The sequence below is a fragment of the Mus caroli genome, unplaced genomic scaffold, assembly GCF_978045245.1.
Source record: "Mus caroli unplaced genomic scaffold, Mus_caroli_1 scaffold_18, whole genome shotgun sequence".
Taxonomy (NCBI): Eukaryota; Metazoa; Chordata; class Mammalia; order Rodentia; family Muridae; genus Mus; species Mus caroli.
In genome coordinates, this window is record NW_028227273.1 from 82,750,736 (window position 1) to 82,769,888 (window position 19,153).

Genomic DNA, 19,153 nt, shown 5'->3' on the forward strand with positions numbered 1-19,153 from the left:
AGAGCACACTGCTTCCCTGCTCTGCAGAGACCTGAGCTCATGGGTCACAGTTCACCCAGCATCCTCTCTGAGGGTTTTCTCATAGAGCTATCACCTTTTCCCCAGGCGACCTTTGAACTCTTTCCTCAGGTGACCTTTGAACTCTTTTACCAGGGGAGCTGCCATCATGTGTGAAAGTTGTAATCTGTAACATTTGCTGTTTCTATATCAATAAGTTGATGCAGGTGCAGTTTGAGGATATCCTTAGCTGAGGGGGCACCCCAGACAGTTCAGTTTCAAGTCTCCTTGTTTTACAAGTGGACTCTAATACCTTAACACACTCTGGCAACAGTCCACAGCCTGAGACGGAAGTCGTAGAAACAGCATTGTCTGCGGACGAAGGGGTTTTATTTGTACATTAACCATGCCTGACTTGTGTCGTCTGTGTTTAAAGTACCAGGATACGAATATGCAGGGAGTCGTGTACGAGCTGAACAGCTACATAGAGCAGCGCCTGGACACGGGCGGGGACAACCACCTGCTCCTCTATGAGCTCAGCAGCATCATCAGGATAGGTAAGGCCACGCCTGCGCTCACTCTCCTGTCAGATCACTTTGTCACGGGGGGGGGGGGGGGAGGGGAGGGGAATGGGACTCTTCATCACCCTCTGTTGCTGGGCTCAGTCTGAAGTGGAAACACTCGAGTAGGAAGCTATGCGAATAAATAACCCTCCTCCCCAATTTCCCAAATTACCTGAGATCAAATAAGCACCGCATGCCTGCTGGAAGTGGTGCCCGGCCAGGGGATGGCACCTGCTTTTCTCTAGAGCAAATTGAATAGCATCTTCAGTAAGGATGATGTTAGGGGTTGTTTGTGTGTGTGTGTGTGTGTGTGTGTGTGTGTGTGTGTTTTAGATTAATGTTTTAATTTATTCTTTGAGGAATTGAGTACAGTGTATTTTGAACATGCTTATTCCCCTCTTCCACCTCCTCCCCAATCTCCCAATCCACCCAGCTTAGTGTCCTGGCCTCTCTTAAAAGAAGCTGTTAGTTTTGAACTTATTTGGTGTAGACAGACAGCATTTTTATGTAGCTTGCCAGCTTGTGTTGTCGACAGCCCGGAGGGGGCGGGGCCCATCCCTCAGACATGGAGCTCTGACTTGTCAGCCATGACTCGGAGAGTACAAACACCCCCAGCGAGCGGCGGCACAACAGTGTCTGTTAAGACTCCCGTGTGCCAGGCGTTCTTCGTGCTACCGCATGCCACCATCACTGTGAGTTTGCCCTCACTGTTTTGTTGATAAAGAGGCTGTGGACCAACCAGGCACCCAAACACACAGAGACCAAAGTGAGATAGGGATTTTAAATTTGGGCGACACCCCTGCCCCCACCCACCCAGGACTTACAGTGTTTGATATAATAATTGCCTTGGGATGATCTTGAAGAAACACGTAAGTTAAAATCTGTTCACTCTGGTGTTATTTGTATATTTACACAGTGTGTTTTGGTGGGTGCTTATTTAATTCATGTGGGTTTTTTCCCTTACCCTCAAAAATTAAATGAGGTGCCCCTCTCCTATTGTGAGGATCGAAAGCTGAACAGATGCCTCTGTGTGAGCTGTGTAGCCTCCCGTGTGTATTAGAGGATGCTGTGAAAATGTTTGTAGACTGGGAACCTTCTGATTATGTTATTGAGCAAAGCCACACATTATACTGTTCTGTTGATGGGCACCGCTTATGTTAACCAATCCACGCAAAGGCTGGTGCCCGAGTCTCGCTGTAGAATCTGTGATGTTATATTCTTCCATTGAGATTAGTTTCTTCCTTCTTTTTATTGCTTTGGCAGCCACAAAAGCCGACGGATTTGCACTGTACTTCCTTGGAGAGTGCAATAATGTAAGTATCTATATATAGACTTTGGTGCTCTAGAAAAGAGATTCTCACAAGCGCTCTAAGAATCGACTGTGCTGCGAACAGTGGCTGGGCCATAAGGAGTACCTCAAGGCCTGCTCGCACTTCAGTTGTACCTTTGGCTACTGCCTGCCAAGAATGGCCCAGCGGCACACAGGCCCACCGTGCAATCAATTGTGTATCTTTGCTTTGGTTCATAGCATCCTGTTCTGTGCGTGGTATTTCTAGAATGTGTGTTTCTTATAAAAATTAGTCCAGCCCTTTGATGCCCTGGAAGGAAGCCTGTGCCTTTCCTGCACTTCATCTGCCCCAGAGTGAATAAGAACAAAAGGGTGGTAGCATTGTGTGACTTTTCTGAGGGCTGGCAAGGTGAGTCTGTTAAGAGCGCTGGGGTGGGGCTGTTAAGCCTGGATCAGGGTCTCCACCTCTATGGCTGCTCCTAGATTTCTGGTTGAGTACAAGCGATACAGCCCATGGTCACATGCAGTACCCGCACACACAGAGACACACTTCAGCATCTTCAGTACTGGTGCCTGGTTTGCTAGGCCTCCACAGTAATCTTAGTACCTTTTACTATAATGAAGTCCATTCATGAGCTCGTGTGATACACAGAGCGCTTCTGTGAGCTAGGCAACACCATTGTGAATTGTGGTGTGGATTTGCGGTATGATTCCCATGTTCTTGAGTAACTAACCATGTAGTGTTGGTGTGACAGAGCATGTGAACAGAGAAGGCTCCAAGATCTGTTGGCAGTCTCCCTGAAATAGTAAAGCAATGCCAAGAACACCAGCTGCATACAAATCTTGGTTGGTTGACTTGCTATGAAGCAAGTCAATGGCTGCCCACAGTCCTTCTTCACCTGCGTGGTAGAACCAAGGTCTTTCTCCCTGATATTAAAGCTCATGTAAAGTCAGGAGCTTTGCTATCCCCAGAACCTCCCTAGGTGCCCTTCAAAGGAGCAGCCAGACAAGAATGTCTATCAGAGAACATTATACAGACCTCAGTCCATTTTGAATACTGGAAACTGTAGCACAGGTTGTGGCATTTATGACGGATAATCTATGAAAATAAAAAGCTGTAATTTTTTCCTGCTCTGTTTCTACAGGTTGTGGGGATAGTCTTTAATTTAAAATTGATTTTAACTGACACAAACAGAGTGAGCGTGTCAGTGAGGCGTGCCATGGGAACCAAGTCAGGGGGCTGTGTCCCCGCCCAGAAACATTCACCACATGTCTATAGCAAGTATAATCCCTTCCTGTAGCATTCCACGATGTGTCACACTGAGCCAAAGCACCCCACTCCTGGTCCCGTGTACTCTAGCCCACTGACCAGACCTCCACTCCACACACACACACACACACACACACACACACACACACACACACACGTCGTCTGTTTGCTTCTGTGCATAGCTTGTGTGTGTGATCAGGGTGTGCTCACGGGGACCTCATCTTGTCACTCCCTTTGGACAGCCTTCATCACAAAACTGCTTGTGCAGCTGTGAATAGCATCTAGGGTGATGTCTGCAGAGACCAGGTGCGCAGGTGACTCACGTGGGGACTCAGTGGGGTCTCTTCACTGCTAAAACTTGGGTCCTCAACATGTTGCCAGCCCGTGTACCCAAACAATGTGATAGGGTGGACTTTGAGCTGCCACTGATGCAAAGAGGACGGAGGAGCTGTGTACCAAGGATGACTCCGAGGCTCCATGCCCAACATTCAAGTCATGGGAAGGCTGACTTAATTGGAGCTGGATTCCCAAGTTCTCTGTTCGGCCACGTGGTTGTAACTTACCCTATGTTTAGCCTCCTCAGGTTTCTATACATTATTCTGAATCTCTTTCCTGTCAGCCCTACTAAATGCTGGCATCAGACACTCTCCATCTCTGGTTGGGTGGGCTCACACCTTTTCGCACCTCCTCTCCCTCCTGCACCATAGAGGCTTGTGTTGAGCGTGGCTTAGCCTCTCTGGGAGCTCCAGGATGTGTGGTCTTCTCTCATCTGAAACACAGTTTTCCCTGACTCTTGCTTTAACCTTGAATCTTGTATTCGCTTTGCCCCATCCTGGAGCCTGCGATGTTTGTGATCATTTGCTCGCCTGATGTTTTCCTGGAATCAATGTTTCTGGAAACTTCCCCCCAATTTCCTGGTGCCTTCCAGGTAGGGATTGTCCCCTTCCCTCAGGGGCCCTTGTCACGAGGGGGTGACCTCGCTCTGACCATCATGTGCTCCCTTCCCTTCCCTGCCGGCTCTTCTAGACCTCAGCCTTCCCCTGGAGACCTCGTCTTCCACTTACGGATCTTCCTGAAGCATGCTTCGGGGAGACTTGACTGGTTCCCCCAGGTTTTGTCTGTCTCAGTGTGTCCCATTTTGCCTGCTTTCTTCTGTGACACAGTTGCTCTACAGTGAGCTCAGGTGGATGGATTTCTGACTCTTAATGTCAAGAGAAGGGGCTGGTGCTTTCCTGTCCTTTCAGTCCATCATCCTCCTGCAGTGGTTTTTGTCCCTAGATGGGGTTAAGTTCACTTTTGACGTCTTCCAGTTTTACTCCCTGATGCTATGACTGCCCATCTTCTTTCTGAGTTGTTTCTTGCTCCTTTGTTCACTTCCCCCTCTCCAGCACCGACTCACCTACTCACATGTTTCATGTGCCCCATCCTCACCGCTTCTTTTGTGTATATTATTAGGCTCCTGTGCTCTGTGCCTGGGGTTGACAGCTCCTTTCTCCTACTCTCCAATGAGAGCTAAGAAATGTTTCTGCTGTGCCACTTAGCTGCACTGTCTGGTGAGATTGGCGAGGTGGACAGAACCTTTGACTTCCTGCTGCATCTGCAGGAGAGGTCAGGCGCCCTGCATCACTGCAGGGGAGAGCTGGAGCCCGTGTTACCCCAGGAGAGCTGCTTTACTTATGCTTCCTGGGGGGGTGCATGGGTAGCAGCCTTATTAGCACCCAAGAAAAAGGCAGCTGTGAGGGTTTTTTTTTTTTTTTTAACCTCTCAGAAGTTCTTATTAACTTTTAGGTTTCTGGGGTGGGGAGACTCTTTTTGTTATTCTCAGCCCAGTGATGCATCACAAAATAATAATAATAATAATAATAATAATGAGGGCTGGAGAGATGGCGTCCTTTGATAAGATCCATTCCTATCCTCCTAGAAGACCCTGGTTCAATTCCCAGCACCCATACTCGGTGGCTCACACACACCTGTAACTCCAGCCCCAGGGGATCTGATGCCTTCCTGATCTACAGGCACACATGCACATGTATGTGCACACACACACACACACACACACACACACGAACACACACACATTCATGTAGATACACCTATGCTAAGTGAAAAAAAAAACCCACGAAAATATACAATACATGTCTCGAGCTTCTACAAATGATTAGAACTTTTCTAAGAGTGTAATTCCTCTGTCGGATCTCTCTTAGAACTGAGGCTGATGTTTCTGAAAGGCAGAGGGCCCCACTGCAGTGGAACTTGCTTTCTGGGAGGATGTGATGCTGTTACGACCTCCTGGGCTCACACGTCCTATTCATGAGAGGTGGAGCCACTGCACTTGAGGATAGTGTTTTGTTGGTTTTTGTTCATTTCAAAAGTGACACCTTTGTTTAAGAATTTCATACACTCATATAATTTCATGCATGCATATAACCTCATACATGCAAATAATTTCATGTATGTGTATAATGCATTTCCTGCCTTTCCCTCCATTTCTTCCTTCCACCTTCTCCATACCATCCCTTCCCAACTTTGTGCACTTTTTACCTCCCGGCTCTGCTTACTCTGTGCATATGACAATCTCCTGGAGCTGGGTAGACCATCCATCTCCCAACAGACAGACATCAGCTGCTGTGTGTGGCTCCTCGGCAGGTGGACGGGATCTCACGAGCCCCTCCCCCAGGCACACTTGGATTTTTGCTGATGATCTCTTGCTGCAGATCTTGTGCACACAGTCATAGTTACAATTTCTTTGTGTGTGCAAGGCACTGGCATGACCAGCAAACAATGTTGGGCTGTCGATGTCCTTTCCCTGCAGCTTTGACAGTCTTTCTGCCTCCCCATCCCCTGCTTCCCCAGTGGTCCCTAAGGCTCGGAGGTAAGGTATATGATATAGCTGTCTCATTTAGAGTAGAGAGTCTATTATTCTCAGCATATCAGCAAGTTGTGGGCCTGTGTTTCAGTTGTTCCCCACTATAAAAAGAACCTCGTTTGGTGAGGGTTGATAGATACCCAATCTTGAGGTTTCAAGATAAGCACTGTGTCTTATTTAGCAGAACGGTAGCATTAGGTTTCCCCTAGGGCCTGTGACCTGACCACTTTTAGGGGTTTTTCTGTTGTTTTGTTTTGGTTTTGGCGGAGTAACAATAGCAGGTATGAGCTGAGCAGTGGTGGCGCATGCCTTTAATCCCAGCACTTGGGAGGCACAGGCAGGCAGATTTCTGAGTTCAAGGCCAGCCTGGTCTACAGAGTGAGTTCCAGGATAGTCAGGGCTACAGAGAGAAACCCTGTCTCAAAAAACAAAGAAACCAAAAAAAAAAAAAAAAAAAAAAAAAAAAAACCAACCAAAAACCAAACCAAAACAATTGCAGGCATGAGTTCTTCTTGTGGAATGTGTGTCAGATCCAATCAGAAAGTGGTTGGCTAACTCCCATTTCTGTGCCATCTCACCAGTGAGCATGTGTTGCCAGGGCTATTGTCAGTGTAGTTCCCAGGATTTTGGCTTAGGTAAGACTTGATTATTTTCCTCTCCTGGTAGAATGCATAGCATTCTCTGTTACTATGAAAGCTGGCCAGTGGGGATGAGAGTGCTACACTAAGAGGGACTTGTATTGTGTAACCATACTAAGCCACTGGGGCAGCAGAGTCAACTGTTACAATGAGAAACAATCTCAAAACACCTGCTGGATCTGGTAAGGCAAGAGACCAAATAGAAGCAATGTTCTCAGGGAAGAGAGCAGAGGGCAGGCGCCATAGCTGGGCAGCCCATGTCACTCCAGGAAAAAGCCGTGTGCTAGGGAAAGGACTTTTATTTGGAAGGAGTGAGTAGTCTACAGCGACAGTGAAGCTGCTATTCTACACAGTGTACTTTGTAAGAGGGAGCCTTCTGCCCCTCTCTCCACAGTGGCACTTTCAGTTGACAACAGAGGCAGCTTAATGAGGCGAGTGACATAACACAGCCTTCTGTACAAAGAGCAGCCCAGATCCTCCCACCCAAGGGCAGGTCTCTGGCAAGGAGATAGTTTTTTGCCTTTAGTTACTTGATGATGATGATGATGGTGACTTCTCCTCCTCCTCCTCTTCCTCCTCCTCCCCCTCCCCCTCCCCCTCCTCCTCCTCCTCCTCCCCCCTCCTCCTTCTCCTCCTCCTCTTCCCCTCCTCCTCTTCCTCCTCCTCCCCCTCCTCCTTCTCCTCCTCCTCCCCCTCCTCCTTCTCCTCCTCCTCTTCCCCTTCTCCTCCTCCTCTCCTCCCCCTCCTCCCCTCCTCTCCTCCTCTTCCTTCTCCTCCTCCTCCTCCCCTCCTCCTCCTTCTCCTCCTTCTCCCCCTCCTCCCCTCCTCTCCTCCTCCTCCTTCTCCTCCTCCTCCTCCTTTTCCTCTTCCTCCTCCTCTCCTTCCTTCCTCCTCCTCCTCCCCCTCCCCCTCCTCCTTCTCCTCCTCCTCCCCCCTCCTCCTTCTCCTCCTCCTCTTCCCCTCCTCCTCTTCCTCCTCCTCCCCCTCCTCCTTCTCCTCCTCCTCTTCCCCTTCTCCTCCTCCTCTCCTCCCCCTCCTCCCCTCCTCTCCTCCTCTTCCTTCTCCTCCTCCTCCTCCCCTCCTCCTCCTTCTCCTCCTTCTCCCCCTCCTCCCCTCCTCTCCTCCTCCTCCTTCTCCTCCTTTTCCTCCTCCCCCTCCTCCTTCTCCTCCTCCTCTTCCCCTTCTCCTCCTCCTCTCCTCCCCCTCCTCCCCTCCTCTCCTCCTCTTCCTTCTCCTCCTCCTCCTCCCCTCCTCCTCCTTCTCCTCCTTCTCCCCCTCCTCCCCTCCTCTCCTCCTCCTCCTTCTCCTCCTTTTCCTCTTCCTCCTCCTCTCCTTCCTTCCTCCTCCTCCTCCTCCTTCTCCTCCTCCTTCTCCTCCTTCTCCTCCTTCTCCTCCTTTTCCTCCTTTTCCTCCTCCTCCTCCTCTGCCCCTGCCTCCACCACCTCCTTCTCCTGGTTACTATTATCAATTAAATCGTACTCTAAACCAATGGAGAATACAGTTAAAAGAACGTTATTACCTGGGTACAAATTGGGGGTAAATGGAAAGGCTGGGAAACTCAGTGTTTCTGTTTGTACATAAAGCTGCAACCTGAAAGTGTTGCATTTTTTTATATTTAGCACTGGAAGTTTACTATTGTTGTGATGTTTTTCACTGAACTGTAGAAAAATTTCTAAGCAGTATTGAAAAGTGCCTTTGCCTTCCCTGTTGCGAATTTCTGCAACTTGACTCCTTCTGTCCCATTGCCTCCACATGAATTTGCTTCCTAGCACTGCCATCTAGTGGCACAAAAGAATAACACAAAACCTGGGTATTTTAATCCTTCAGTGTTCCCACACCCAGTTAAAAACTGTTTTAAAATTGAGTCCCCTGAGAGCAAAAACAACAACAAAAAACAACGTTAAAAGCAAGTGTCATGAATGACATGATCTTTGAAATGTGTGTCCTAGAAAATATCTGTGGTGTGCGTTTGCCACTGAAACAGAATGGTTGATATCAGCAGGTCAGGTTTCTCTTTCTCATTTAAATGATATTATATTTTTATAAATTGTGTTAGTTTATAATTATTAAATTAATTATATTAATCTATCATATTATATTTCTACTATTTTTCTCCAAATAAACATACATATATGACATATAGTATATACTATATACTATTTACTATGTGTGTGTATATATATATATATGTGTGTGTATATATATATACACAATTATATATATAGTTTTCATGGTTTTATCCCTTCCTTGAATTCAGCTTATTATTACTGATCTGGTCTAGTTTAAATTATCTATATCTATGTCTGTGTATGCTTTTATCACACAAATGTTGCCCAGTTGGGGATATCTCTTTAACTGAAGGGCTAGCTCTTCTGCTCATCCCTGGTGGACCCTGGCATGTCCCCATTCAGGTGGCAGTCAGTCAAATCGCCCTGGAGGGGAAGAAGGGTGAGGTCTAGGGTGTTGGGCCTTTCCTTGTGTTTAGATTTCTAACTTCTGAAGCATTCTTGTGCTAATAAATGTTGTTTAGATTTATATAAAGTTAGAGTAGGAATTAATCTTAGAGAAGCCCATTCTCAATGTTACAGGAAATTAGAAATAAATATATGTAAGTATATACAATACTGTCTGGTGCTATTCAGTGATGGAAATCTGAAGACAGCATTTTACTATCTTAATAGTGCAAGAAACCCAGTCACATCCCTAGCTCAAAAATTCAACCAATCTTGGAAAACAAAACTTCCATTTCCTCTGCTAATTTCTTCAGTACTTAGTCCCTCCTATTGTTTATTAATACAGTAAAGCATACTCATCAAGGAAAAGGGCTTGGAATGTTTCACAAAAGGAATTACTATTTCTAAACACCAAGAACTAAAAGAAGATTTCCTTTGCTCTGTCACGATTAAAAATGCAGGTTTACTGGCCTTTCCCCTGGTCCATTTCTATGGGTATACAATTCAGTGAAGATTCCCCAGTGGTGGCCGAGCATCAGGCTCAGGCCTGATTGTGGAAGTCCTTTGTTGACTTATTCTGTTTGCAGTAGCAGGTTCCTATACTTTCACTCAACTTTAAAAGGTCGTAAAGATTGTACTATCCCCAAACAGGTCATTCCATCTATGATTAACGTGTAATCAGAAAAAACAGGGGGCTTTTGAAACAGGTGACACGTGCTGGGTTGAAAGGAGCCAGCGAGGCGGCTCAACAGGTAAGGACTTTTGCTGCCAAGCCTGTTTGACCTGAATTCCATGTCAAAATCCCACGTAAAGGGGGAAGGAGATCTCTTTCTCATGCGTTGTCCAGTGCCCTCCACATTCAACCGTGGTATATTCCTCAACAGTCATATGCAGGATAAGTAAATAAATTCAAGAAAAATTAAGAAAAGAAAAGGGCAGGGGGCCACTCACATAAAGGAAAGAAGTCAGCACAAAAACGGCCTTGGGCCCTTGACTTTCTCATACATATCACAGCGTTTCCACGATTTTAATGGTGGTTTTTTAAAATCAGGAACATTTCTGTCTCACGAGCACGTGAAATCACAAACTTATTAGTAAATCCAGTATAATCTCCATCATAAAGAATTACTCTTTCATAATTATCCCCAGGGAGTTTCCAAATTGTACCAAATACTTGAACATTTCCGTAGCTTTCTCAGCAAGCATTCTCTATGGAATGGCTTTCCATGGACCCTGCTTGCTGGGGTCTTTTACATCTTTCTTAGTCACCCTCTGCAGGTGATCTGTGAGTTCAGGACTTTGACAACTGAGTATGTTGCTAAGTCTCAAAATCTGTCCATTGTATACCTTCAGAGTGAGCAACTACAACCTAAAACAAAGTAGAAAATGCAAAGCTTCATTTGGGAGCTTGCTAGCCTAGAACGTTCTTTCCATTATCACTCACAGCACAGTCTTTATCTAATCACTTAGTTAAACCCAAGTCTCTCCCTTGGTGTCCTGTCTTTGATGGGGGAAAGGACAGGTGCCCGGAACCAGTCTCATGACTGAGTCCCCACAGTGTGAAAAGTTACTGTCTACTCTGTTTTTCTTTTAACCTGCTGAATACATTGCAGTCTTTTTATTTTTCTTACAACCACCTCTTCCTCCTCTTCTCCCATCATTCCTTCCTCCTCTGTCTAAAGAGAGTGTGATAACTGGCTCGCGGACAACTTCTAGAGCTGATGGTAGCCTTCCTCCTTCAACACTAATTCACCAATATGTCTCAGTGGATAGTAAAATTACACTAAGTTTAAACACAGTGTGCACCTCAGGAGTGAGCTACCTCCCTGTGAATTCTTGGCCTGGGAAGAACCAGAGGCCCCCAAACAAGGAAGCCCTTTGCTACTGTGGCTGGCTTCCCACCAGCCCTAAGTGGTAGGACACCCAAGACACAGATTAAATCAAGTTAGAACTGTTCTGGAGGCTTGCTCCAGGGTGGCTGGGACCTGACCCACCTGCTGGGTCTTAGGCATCAGTGAGGAGCTGCTGGTGCTGCAGCTGTGGAAGTGGTGGCTGCTGCTGCTGCTGCTGCTGCTGCTACTGCTGCTGCGGCTGTGGCTGTTTTGCTAGACGGATGTAAGGTACCCAGAAAGCAGCCTTCTACAAATGATGCTTGGACTCACAGTTCAGAGATTTCATCCTTGGTCAGAGAAGCTGCTTCTGCAGGGAGCAGGGACTCAGAGCTGGTTAAAGGGCTGACCGTGCCAGAACTGCGAAGATGCAGCTAACACTGCTGATAGTTTTTAAGGTGGTACCCGTTTCTAGCCTCTTAAAAAAAGATCAGCCATCATTCATCACCTAACTTGTTTTTGTCTCTAAGTGTGCTCTTGTATGTAAGATACCAGGCCTCACCCTTTTAACAGAACTATTTGAATTTTTCTTCTACATGCACTGTATTCAAGTCCCGAATGGAGCTTCCCTCCCTCCGTCCTTCCCTCTGTCCCTCCCTCCGTCCCTCCCTTCCCACTCCCTTCCTCTTGTCTTAACTTAGAAGTTCCAGCCTATAGGATTCCTTGTCCTGTGAGTAGAAAGTGAATCCTCTGATGGTGGATGGTTGGAAAGCTCAGAGAGGCAGATAAGCCAATACCGTTCAGCTACCTCAGTGGGCGCAGAGCTAACACTGACGTAGTTGGTCACATGGGTCAGCTGATATGGCTGCTTTATCTTTAATGTGAAAGTAAGATGGGTTCTGTTGAAATACGTCCAGATTTGTGGATAATCATGATATAGCTTTGCTAATTAGAGAGTAATTTAAATATTTTTATTAAGTGAAAGAAGTTTGAAGTATGGGTAGATTTTATCAAAATGATTGCTCTTAAAACTTGAGAATGGATAAAGCAACAACAACAACAAAAATAAAACAAAGCAAAACCAAAAACTTGCTTGGCCCAGAGTCACTTTATGAAACCATGAAGACTAGAGATGACTTTGCAGTGAAGGCAGAGCATTCTTAATCTGTGGTACCCCAAATGTGTAGTTCCAGCTCAAGCATCGTCATTGACAGGGTCTTCGAGCAGTATTCTGAGAACCCTGGAAAGGTGGTGACATGGCCCGGGGCTCGGCATTGGTTGGTTGGTTGGTGTGGCGGAGTCTAGATTCCGGTAGCATGAGTCCAGATGCCATCCTTTCTCCATGGCGAGTCGCACTCAGAGGAGAAGGCTAACTTGACAGAGAGGGTATGTGTGCGCGCACCTGTATGACTGTGAATTCTGATCCCAAACCTGCCTCCTGTGTGAAGCCGGAATATGAGACTTTTCATGTTAGGCTCCAGGCTGCCCCCTGTGAAGAAGACCCTTGCGTCACCCCATGTCTTGTCTTGTGATTGGCTGGCTCCCAGACTTCACAGGACCTAGTTAGGTAATGTCCTAGAGTCTTGCTGATATTAGGCAAGACAGAGGAGGCCATCTAAAAAAGGTTGTCGTTTCTTCTTCCTAGAGCCTGTGTGTGTTCACACCACCCGGGATGAAGGAAGGCCAACCCCGGCTCATCCCTGCAGGGCCCATCACCCAGGGTACCACCATCTCTGCCTACGTGGCCAAGTCTAGGAAGACGCTGCTGGTAGAGGACATCCTTGGGGTAAGGCGCTTTGACCCTGGCGGTCTAAGGACTTAATTAAGATGATATACATCATTTTGGTCTTGCCATTCAAGTTGTCTCCTGATTAATTATAAAAGCATTAAATGAAGATACAGATCAATAAATGAATTGGCTTAGAGTTTAACCTTCTTATTCAGAAAATTACACCCATGGTGCTCCCTGTGGAATAGAGCCCTTATTTCAACACCTGGTTAAACAGAAAAAAGAAGTTTATATCCATGAAAATTAGATGGTGTGGCGCCTCTTGGTAATTCACATTGGCACTGATGCAGGACTGACCATCTCATCTGAATGGTTCCCTGCAGTGCCCAGTTCTCAGGCATCTATTGATGGCCATTCTGCTGAGGTGGGCTATAGGTTTCTGGGTAATAGAAGACAGACGTCAGCTGGCCATAAGCTAGGTGTGGCTGGTCTCCAGTGACCTTGCTGGCATTTCTCACTCCCCACCTGTGAGGATGGCATGGTAGGGTCTGATGAGAAGAGAAGTAGAAAGTTAAAAACCCACCGTAGACGTCGAACTCACTGCATAGCAATTGTGTGAACAGGCCTGAGGCCAGACTGGGTCTCCTCGGTGTCAGAGGGTACCAGAAAAGATGCAGCTGCCAAGAGGGATGGCAGACATCCTTAGCACAGTTTGTCAAGTGTATTTAGGCAAATGTCTGATGAATGTTACTTCAGGGGGTGCCGGCTACACAGGGGACAAATACAGGCAATAACATATGTGGGGGGAATTTGTTTTGGGAAACTGCTGAACTGATGGAGACTTGAAATGTGGCTTCTCCTCCTCTTCCTCCTCCTCCTTTTTCTTCTTCTGACAATGATTTACCTAGAACAAAGTTACTATTGCTTTATTGGAGTAAAGAAAGGAAGGAAGGAAGGAAGGAAGGAAGGAAGGAAGGAAGGAAGGAAGGAAGGGAGGGAGGAAGGAAGAAAAAAGGAAGGAGAGAAAGGAGGAAGGAAAGAAAGGATCTACAGTGAGGAAAGAGAAGGAAGGAAGCAAGAGTAGATGCTCTGTGGATTCTCCTTTGAAAACGTTCAGTTCTGAATGCAGGCTTTCAAAAGCTAAAAGCTACAGGAACACTTTGATATTGCCCTCCATTCAGGGAGAGTCTGACATGTCCCACTAGCTTCCCGTAGATAGTAGAAACTGAGCGTATTGAACTGCCGTCTTGATATTAATCCTTCCCATTGCTCTGTACTGGCTTGCTGGAATTTTAGCTGATATAGAAAATCATTCAAGCTGAATCCATCTTCGTTGTGGTGCTAAGTAACTGATAATGTTTGCCTTGATGACATGGCGTGGGCCCTTGAAGTTCAACTCAGGAAATGGTTGGCATGACTGTAAAAACAGAAGAGAAAGTGTGTTTGCGTGTACCTGTATTCATGTGTGTGTCTGCCTGTGCTCTCTCTGCTGCGTTCGCCTGGGAAGCCTGGGGCGGTTCCAGCAGAGAAGGAGGGAGCCAGTACCAGACTTGCTGATAAGTGTTCTTCTGGTCACATGACACTGGCATCCACTGACCCTCATAAAACGTATGCATGCAAACGCTGAGAGGCCCTGAAGTTCCTGGTTTTCCTTGCTTGATTTTCAGGATGAGCGATTTCCACGAGGTACTGGCCTGGAATCAGGAACCCGAATCCAGTCTGTTCTTTGCTTGCCCATCGTCACTGCCATTGGAGACTTGATTGGCATCCTTGAACTGTACAGGCACTGGGGCAAAGAGGCCTTCTGCCTCAGCCATCAGGAGGTGAGGCTCCGACCCTGCCCTCTGCACCTTCTGTCCTCTTCCCTTCATTGGTGGTCCCCACCAGTGTTAAGTGACAACATGAATGGATCTCGAGGTCACTATCAGCCGGACCGTGCCTGGCTGTGAACAGCAGCATTCTTAAAAACCTGTTCTCGGGGGCTGGTGAGATGGCTCAGTGGGTAAGAGCACCCGACTGCTCTTCCGAAGGTCCAGAGTTCAAATCCCAGCAACCACATGGTGGCTCACAACCATCTGCAATGAGATCTGGCGCCCTCTTCTGGAGTGTCTGAAGACAGCTACAGTGTACTTACATATAATAAATAAATAAATCTTAAAAAAACAAAAACAAAAAAAAACCTGTTCTCTTGAGCAGCTGTTTTTAGAGAAGAATGGCTAAATCAGAAGTACAGTTTTGGCTTTTCATTTCTTATATAAATATATCTTAACAACAACAAAAAAAAATGTGCTTTGGTGCATATCCAGCCAAGCAACAGGATGGAGTCCTGGTTGCCTCGTGTCTTCCGTAGATGTTCTTTCTTCCTAAGTTACATGAACACTCCAGTCTCTGCTGTCTCTTTATGGGCTGCACTGGAGTTGACTCATTAACACTGAAGTCATATACTGCCAGCACTGGTACCTTTCTTGTGCTGGCTGGATGAACCAGGTCCTGAGGGGTCTGGCTGCACCCCATTTCTGAATGATCCACTTCTAGTTTCCTGGGCTGTCCCTCACTTCTTCCACACCCAGGCCTCTGGGAAGAAGTCTTGCCTCCCAGTGCCTTGGAGAGCAGTCCCTGTCACCTCACACCTAGTGCCTTGAGTGACTTCTGCCATGGAACCTGTCAGGTCCTTCCTTCTGTCCTGCCATATACACCATTCACTGTCCTTTCAATTGCATGAGGCACTTCCTTCCTGTCCAACCTTGGTCTTATTCTCTCCTCTGGGACTTCACCTAGAACTAACACTTTGTGCACAGCAAAGACATGCAATGTGGAAACCAGTGACAGGAGAGGAATATGGGAAGGGGAAGATGGCTCAGTGAGCAGTATGAGAGTGGGTTCCCCAAAACCCATTTAAAAGGCCAAATGTGGCAATGCAAGTCTCTGTAGTCACTAGTCCTGGGGAGCAGAGACAAGTGGGTCCCTGAGACTCTGTCCATCAAATCTAGTCTAATGGCTGCACTCTAGGCTGGTGGGATCTTGCCTCAAAAGAGGTAGACATTTCTTTGATCGTTCTCTGCCCTTCATACATGTGCATATGTGTGCCCACACATGACACACATGGAAATAAAAGTAAAAACACAATTGGAATATAAGCTTGAGCCTCGAATGCATGAGGTGTGCACATGGTATTTTCCCCTCTTAGGGATCCCCTACCAGCCTGAAGAGGCAATTAGAGACGTTTTCAGTTTCAATTTTTGCTAACCTGAAAAATAATTGTTTAATATTAAAACAAGATGATGCACACTGGCCAGATGGCTTATTGTGCAAACCTGCTGACCCAAGATCGAGGTTGTTTGATATGCGCATGTGTATGTTTTGTAGGTTGCAACAGCCAATCTTGCTTGGGCTTCCGTAGCAATACACCAGGTGCAGGTGAGTCTGGGGTGTTCTTATGAGGACATTCCAAGGCAAATGGTAGTGGGGGCTGGATGTGAGGCTAGCAAGGACCTTAGGCATTGGTCTTGGATATCTGAACCATTTTATCTACTTGATCTCTTACATTCAGTTGTAAACCATCTTAAGTCTTGTCACAAGTACATAGGGATTGTATTTTTTCACAAGAAGAAGAAAAGCGCAATTGCAGGGTAGAGCCATGAGTAGAAGATTCTCCTTGGCCCATGACATCTGTGCTAGATGACAAGGTTTAGAAGTAGGAGTAGATGTGTAACCTAGTCAGGGAGGACCATGTATCTGTCCCGGATCACAGAGTTGTGCCGTTCTCCAGTGAGATAATAAACACAAGGTTCTGTCAAACACAGTTTATCCTGTTGCGCTTTTCTGGCAGTGAGGCTGACAGTGCCCGTGTTAGCAGTGTTCTGGGTTTGGGCCCCAGCCAGCAGAGCTCTTGAATAACTAACAACCATTGTATATGTGGCAGGTGTGTAGAGGTCTCGCCAAACAGACCGAACTGAATGACTTCCTACTCGACGTATCAAAGTAAGTGTTTGCCTGGGCATCTCCTGGGTTTGGTGATAACGGGGCATAAAGTGCAGGTCTTGATGGTGACACATCTCCGTTTGCTGCATGGGCAAGCATGCGGATTATAGAATTGCATCTTTATCCACGGCCAGCTTGTACGTTAAAGGTGACAGAGGCATACATGGTTGTCTTTATGTGACATTTATTTTGTAAATAGAGCCTCTTAGAGCATACTGCCTCTAATCTCTCTACCTTTTCCCAGGGTGCATTTGCTCTGTCTTTTTCTAACAGTGTCTCTTTGCACAGTATTGTTAATAATGCCTTTCTGTGTAAAGTGTCTCAGAGGTGATTTTGAGAAAACAGTTCCATTTCCTGGAAGCTTGGTCTAGATCATCTCCCCTGGGATAGTAGTGGAAGCCATTATAGATATTTATTAAACTCCAGGTTGTTACAGCAGGGGACCAACCCACCTCATTAATAACCAAAACCTTAAAGTCCCAGACATGGTCACCCAGGCCACGCCCTCCTACCAGAGTTCCTGAAAGCTGGGGAGGGGCAAGGCGACAAGGACAAGGGGACAGGGAAGGGGATGAGCTAGGACACAGCCTCCAGCAGCACTGTTGCCAGCCCTGGCTGCTCTTGCCCTGCTGTGGTGCTTCCTAACTCCTCGCCAGCACATGCCGGAGCCCTGCAGAACACGCAGACTGTGAGTTGCTGGCTCATTTTATAGCTCTTCTTTGGAATCTGAAATTAGAGGCCTGTGGCCAAAGCAGTTTTAACCATCACTCAGTCAGCTCCACTTTCAAACAGTTAAGCTTTGTCAAAATGATGGGAACCCTGCTGAAGCTACTTCAGGGCCCAGAGAAGAGGGAACATTTGCATATTTTGGAAGTGTCCCAAAGCCACCTAAATGCCTGTGTGACATGCTATGACCTTCTTTCTGCCTTCTGCTCCAGTAGGAAGCTCGGTCACTCCAGCGCTGCCTTCTCCTGTGCAGCACTGAGCTCACAATGCAGGGAAGCGTTGAGCCTCACTGCCCTCAAGCGAAGGAGACTATACTGTGGGATCACTGTATGCCAGGCTAATTTCAGAGCAGGGCTGAAACCCTCACAGAGCCAGCAGAACCCATCGCCCGTGCTCTCTGATGAGTCCTGTGGTGGCCAGCTGTTAGGGAATCTCTGGGATTCAAGACATCCTAGCAGATGTCTCCCCGCCTCCACAGTGCACTCTTGCTACCGAGCCTGTGTTTTACTTTAGTTAAATAGAGCAGTGCAGGTCACCAGTCCTGACTACTTATAGCATGGTGTTTCATTTCAGTTCTGATGCCTTGGTATGGTTTAGCTTCTACCTTCTCCATCAACCCCCGCCCCGAGACCATGTGTATCCTAACAGTATTGGTGGATTTAATAAATGTAATCCCCCTCCCCCCGAGACGGCTCATGAGAACGTTAGGTTTGGTTGACCTGAGTCAAATCCCAGGTAACTCTCAGTGCAGCCTTTTTCCTCCACCTCTCAACTGAGCAATATCGCCATTACTGGATGACTCTCCTGGACTTAGTCTGTACTGAGGCAATGATAATGGTTCATTGATTTTTTTTTATATAAAAAATAATGTTTATTGATTCTGAAAGAAGACAAAAAATATCAAATTACATGTATATGTGTTTATTTACACTTGGAGCCCATATAATGTGTTTGGAGTTTAACATGCACTGTGACAGCAATAAGGTTACTCCTGGGATTCATCTTCTGTATTTTCTTTTCCAGGACATACTTTGATAACATAGTCGCCATAGACTCTCTACTTGAACACATCATGGTAGGTCTTTTTTGGTTTTGACCATGATTTTCTTTAAACCCTAATTCCTTGGTCTTCATTCATGGTGTGACATTTGTGTGAATAAGGAGAATACACTGTATTAATTTATATGAACTATGGTGCTCTGAGATCCCCCTGGCCTTCCTTCACCAACCCCTCTGATCTGGGGAGGGCATCAGAACAGACTTGTTTAAACAGCTGTACTTGGGGAAAGCTTGGTTTCGGCTTCCTGGCCTCCAAGGCACTTCCCATAGATGTCATGTTAGCGAGCCTCACTGGATGCTGATGCTAAAGTTCAGTCTACTTGAGTTGCGTTTCAGCATCCCTGTCCTGGAAGCAGATGCCCTGAGAAATTCTCCATGGTAACTTTAATGGCTGCACCGTCTGTGTCTGGAGATTTCCTGTCTCATCTCTCCTTCCAGCACATGGGCTCTCAGGTCCTGCCTCTTCTGCATATCCCAGAGTTCTCAGCCATGCTCAGTCACTCAGTTGTGTCTGTCCACCCAGCCCCCACCCCTTGCTGCCTCCTTTTACACTTCCCCATCTGTGAATCCATGCTCCACCATTTCTGTTTGGTAGCTAACTCTTATTTCTATGCCGTGTTCTTTCTGGGAATCTGCTTCCTTATTGTGTTTGCCTTCTGTGACTCTGTCCTACAGGTCACTCACCTTTCACTCACTTGGTGAGCTCCTTGTCCCACCCAAGTCACCTCCCTTTGATCAGCTGGTTATTTGAGCC

At 46.7% G+C, this 19,153-nt stretch overlaps 1 protein-coding gene across 6 annotated transcripts in view; it reads left to right on the plus strand.

The window, feature by feature from the left end:
- The window catches only part of Pde10a (phosphodiesterase 10A), a 460,257-nt gene that overhangs the window by 399,799 nt on the left and 41,305 nt on the right, over window positions 1-19,153 (plus strand). For all 6 annotated transcript variants that reach the window (XM_029471092.2, XM_085832549.1, XM_029471089.2 and 3 more), the window contains 7 exons: window positions 434-554; window positions 1,824-1,873; window positions 12,550-12,690; window positions 14,301-14,456; window positions 16,000-16,050; window positions 16,556-16,614; window positions 18,364-18,415. In XM_029471092.2, the coding sequence (XP_029326952.1) occupies window positions 434-554; window positions 1,824-1,873; window positions 12,550-12,690; window positions 14,301-14,456; window positions 16,000-16,050; window positions 16,556-16,614; window positions 18,364-18,415 (630 nt within the window). The remainder of the gene's footprint in view (window positions 1-433; window positions 555-1,823; window positions 1,874-12,549; window positions 12,691-14,300; window positions 14,457-15,999; window positions 16,051-16,555; window positions 16,615-18,363; window positions 18,416-19,153) is intronic.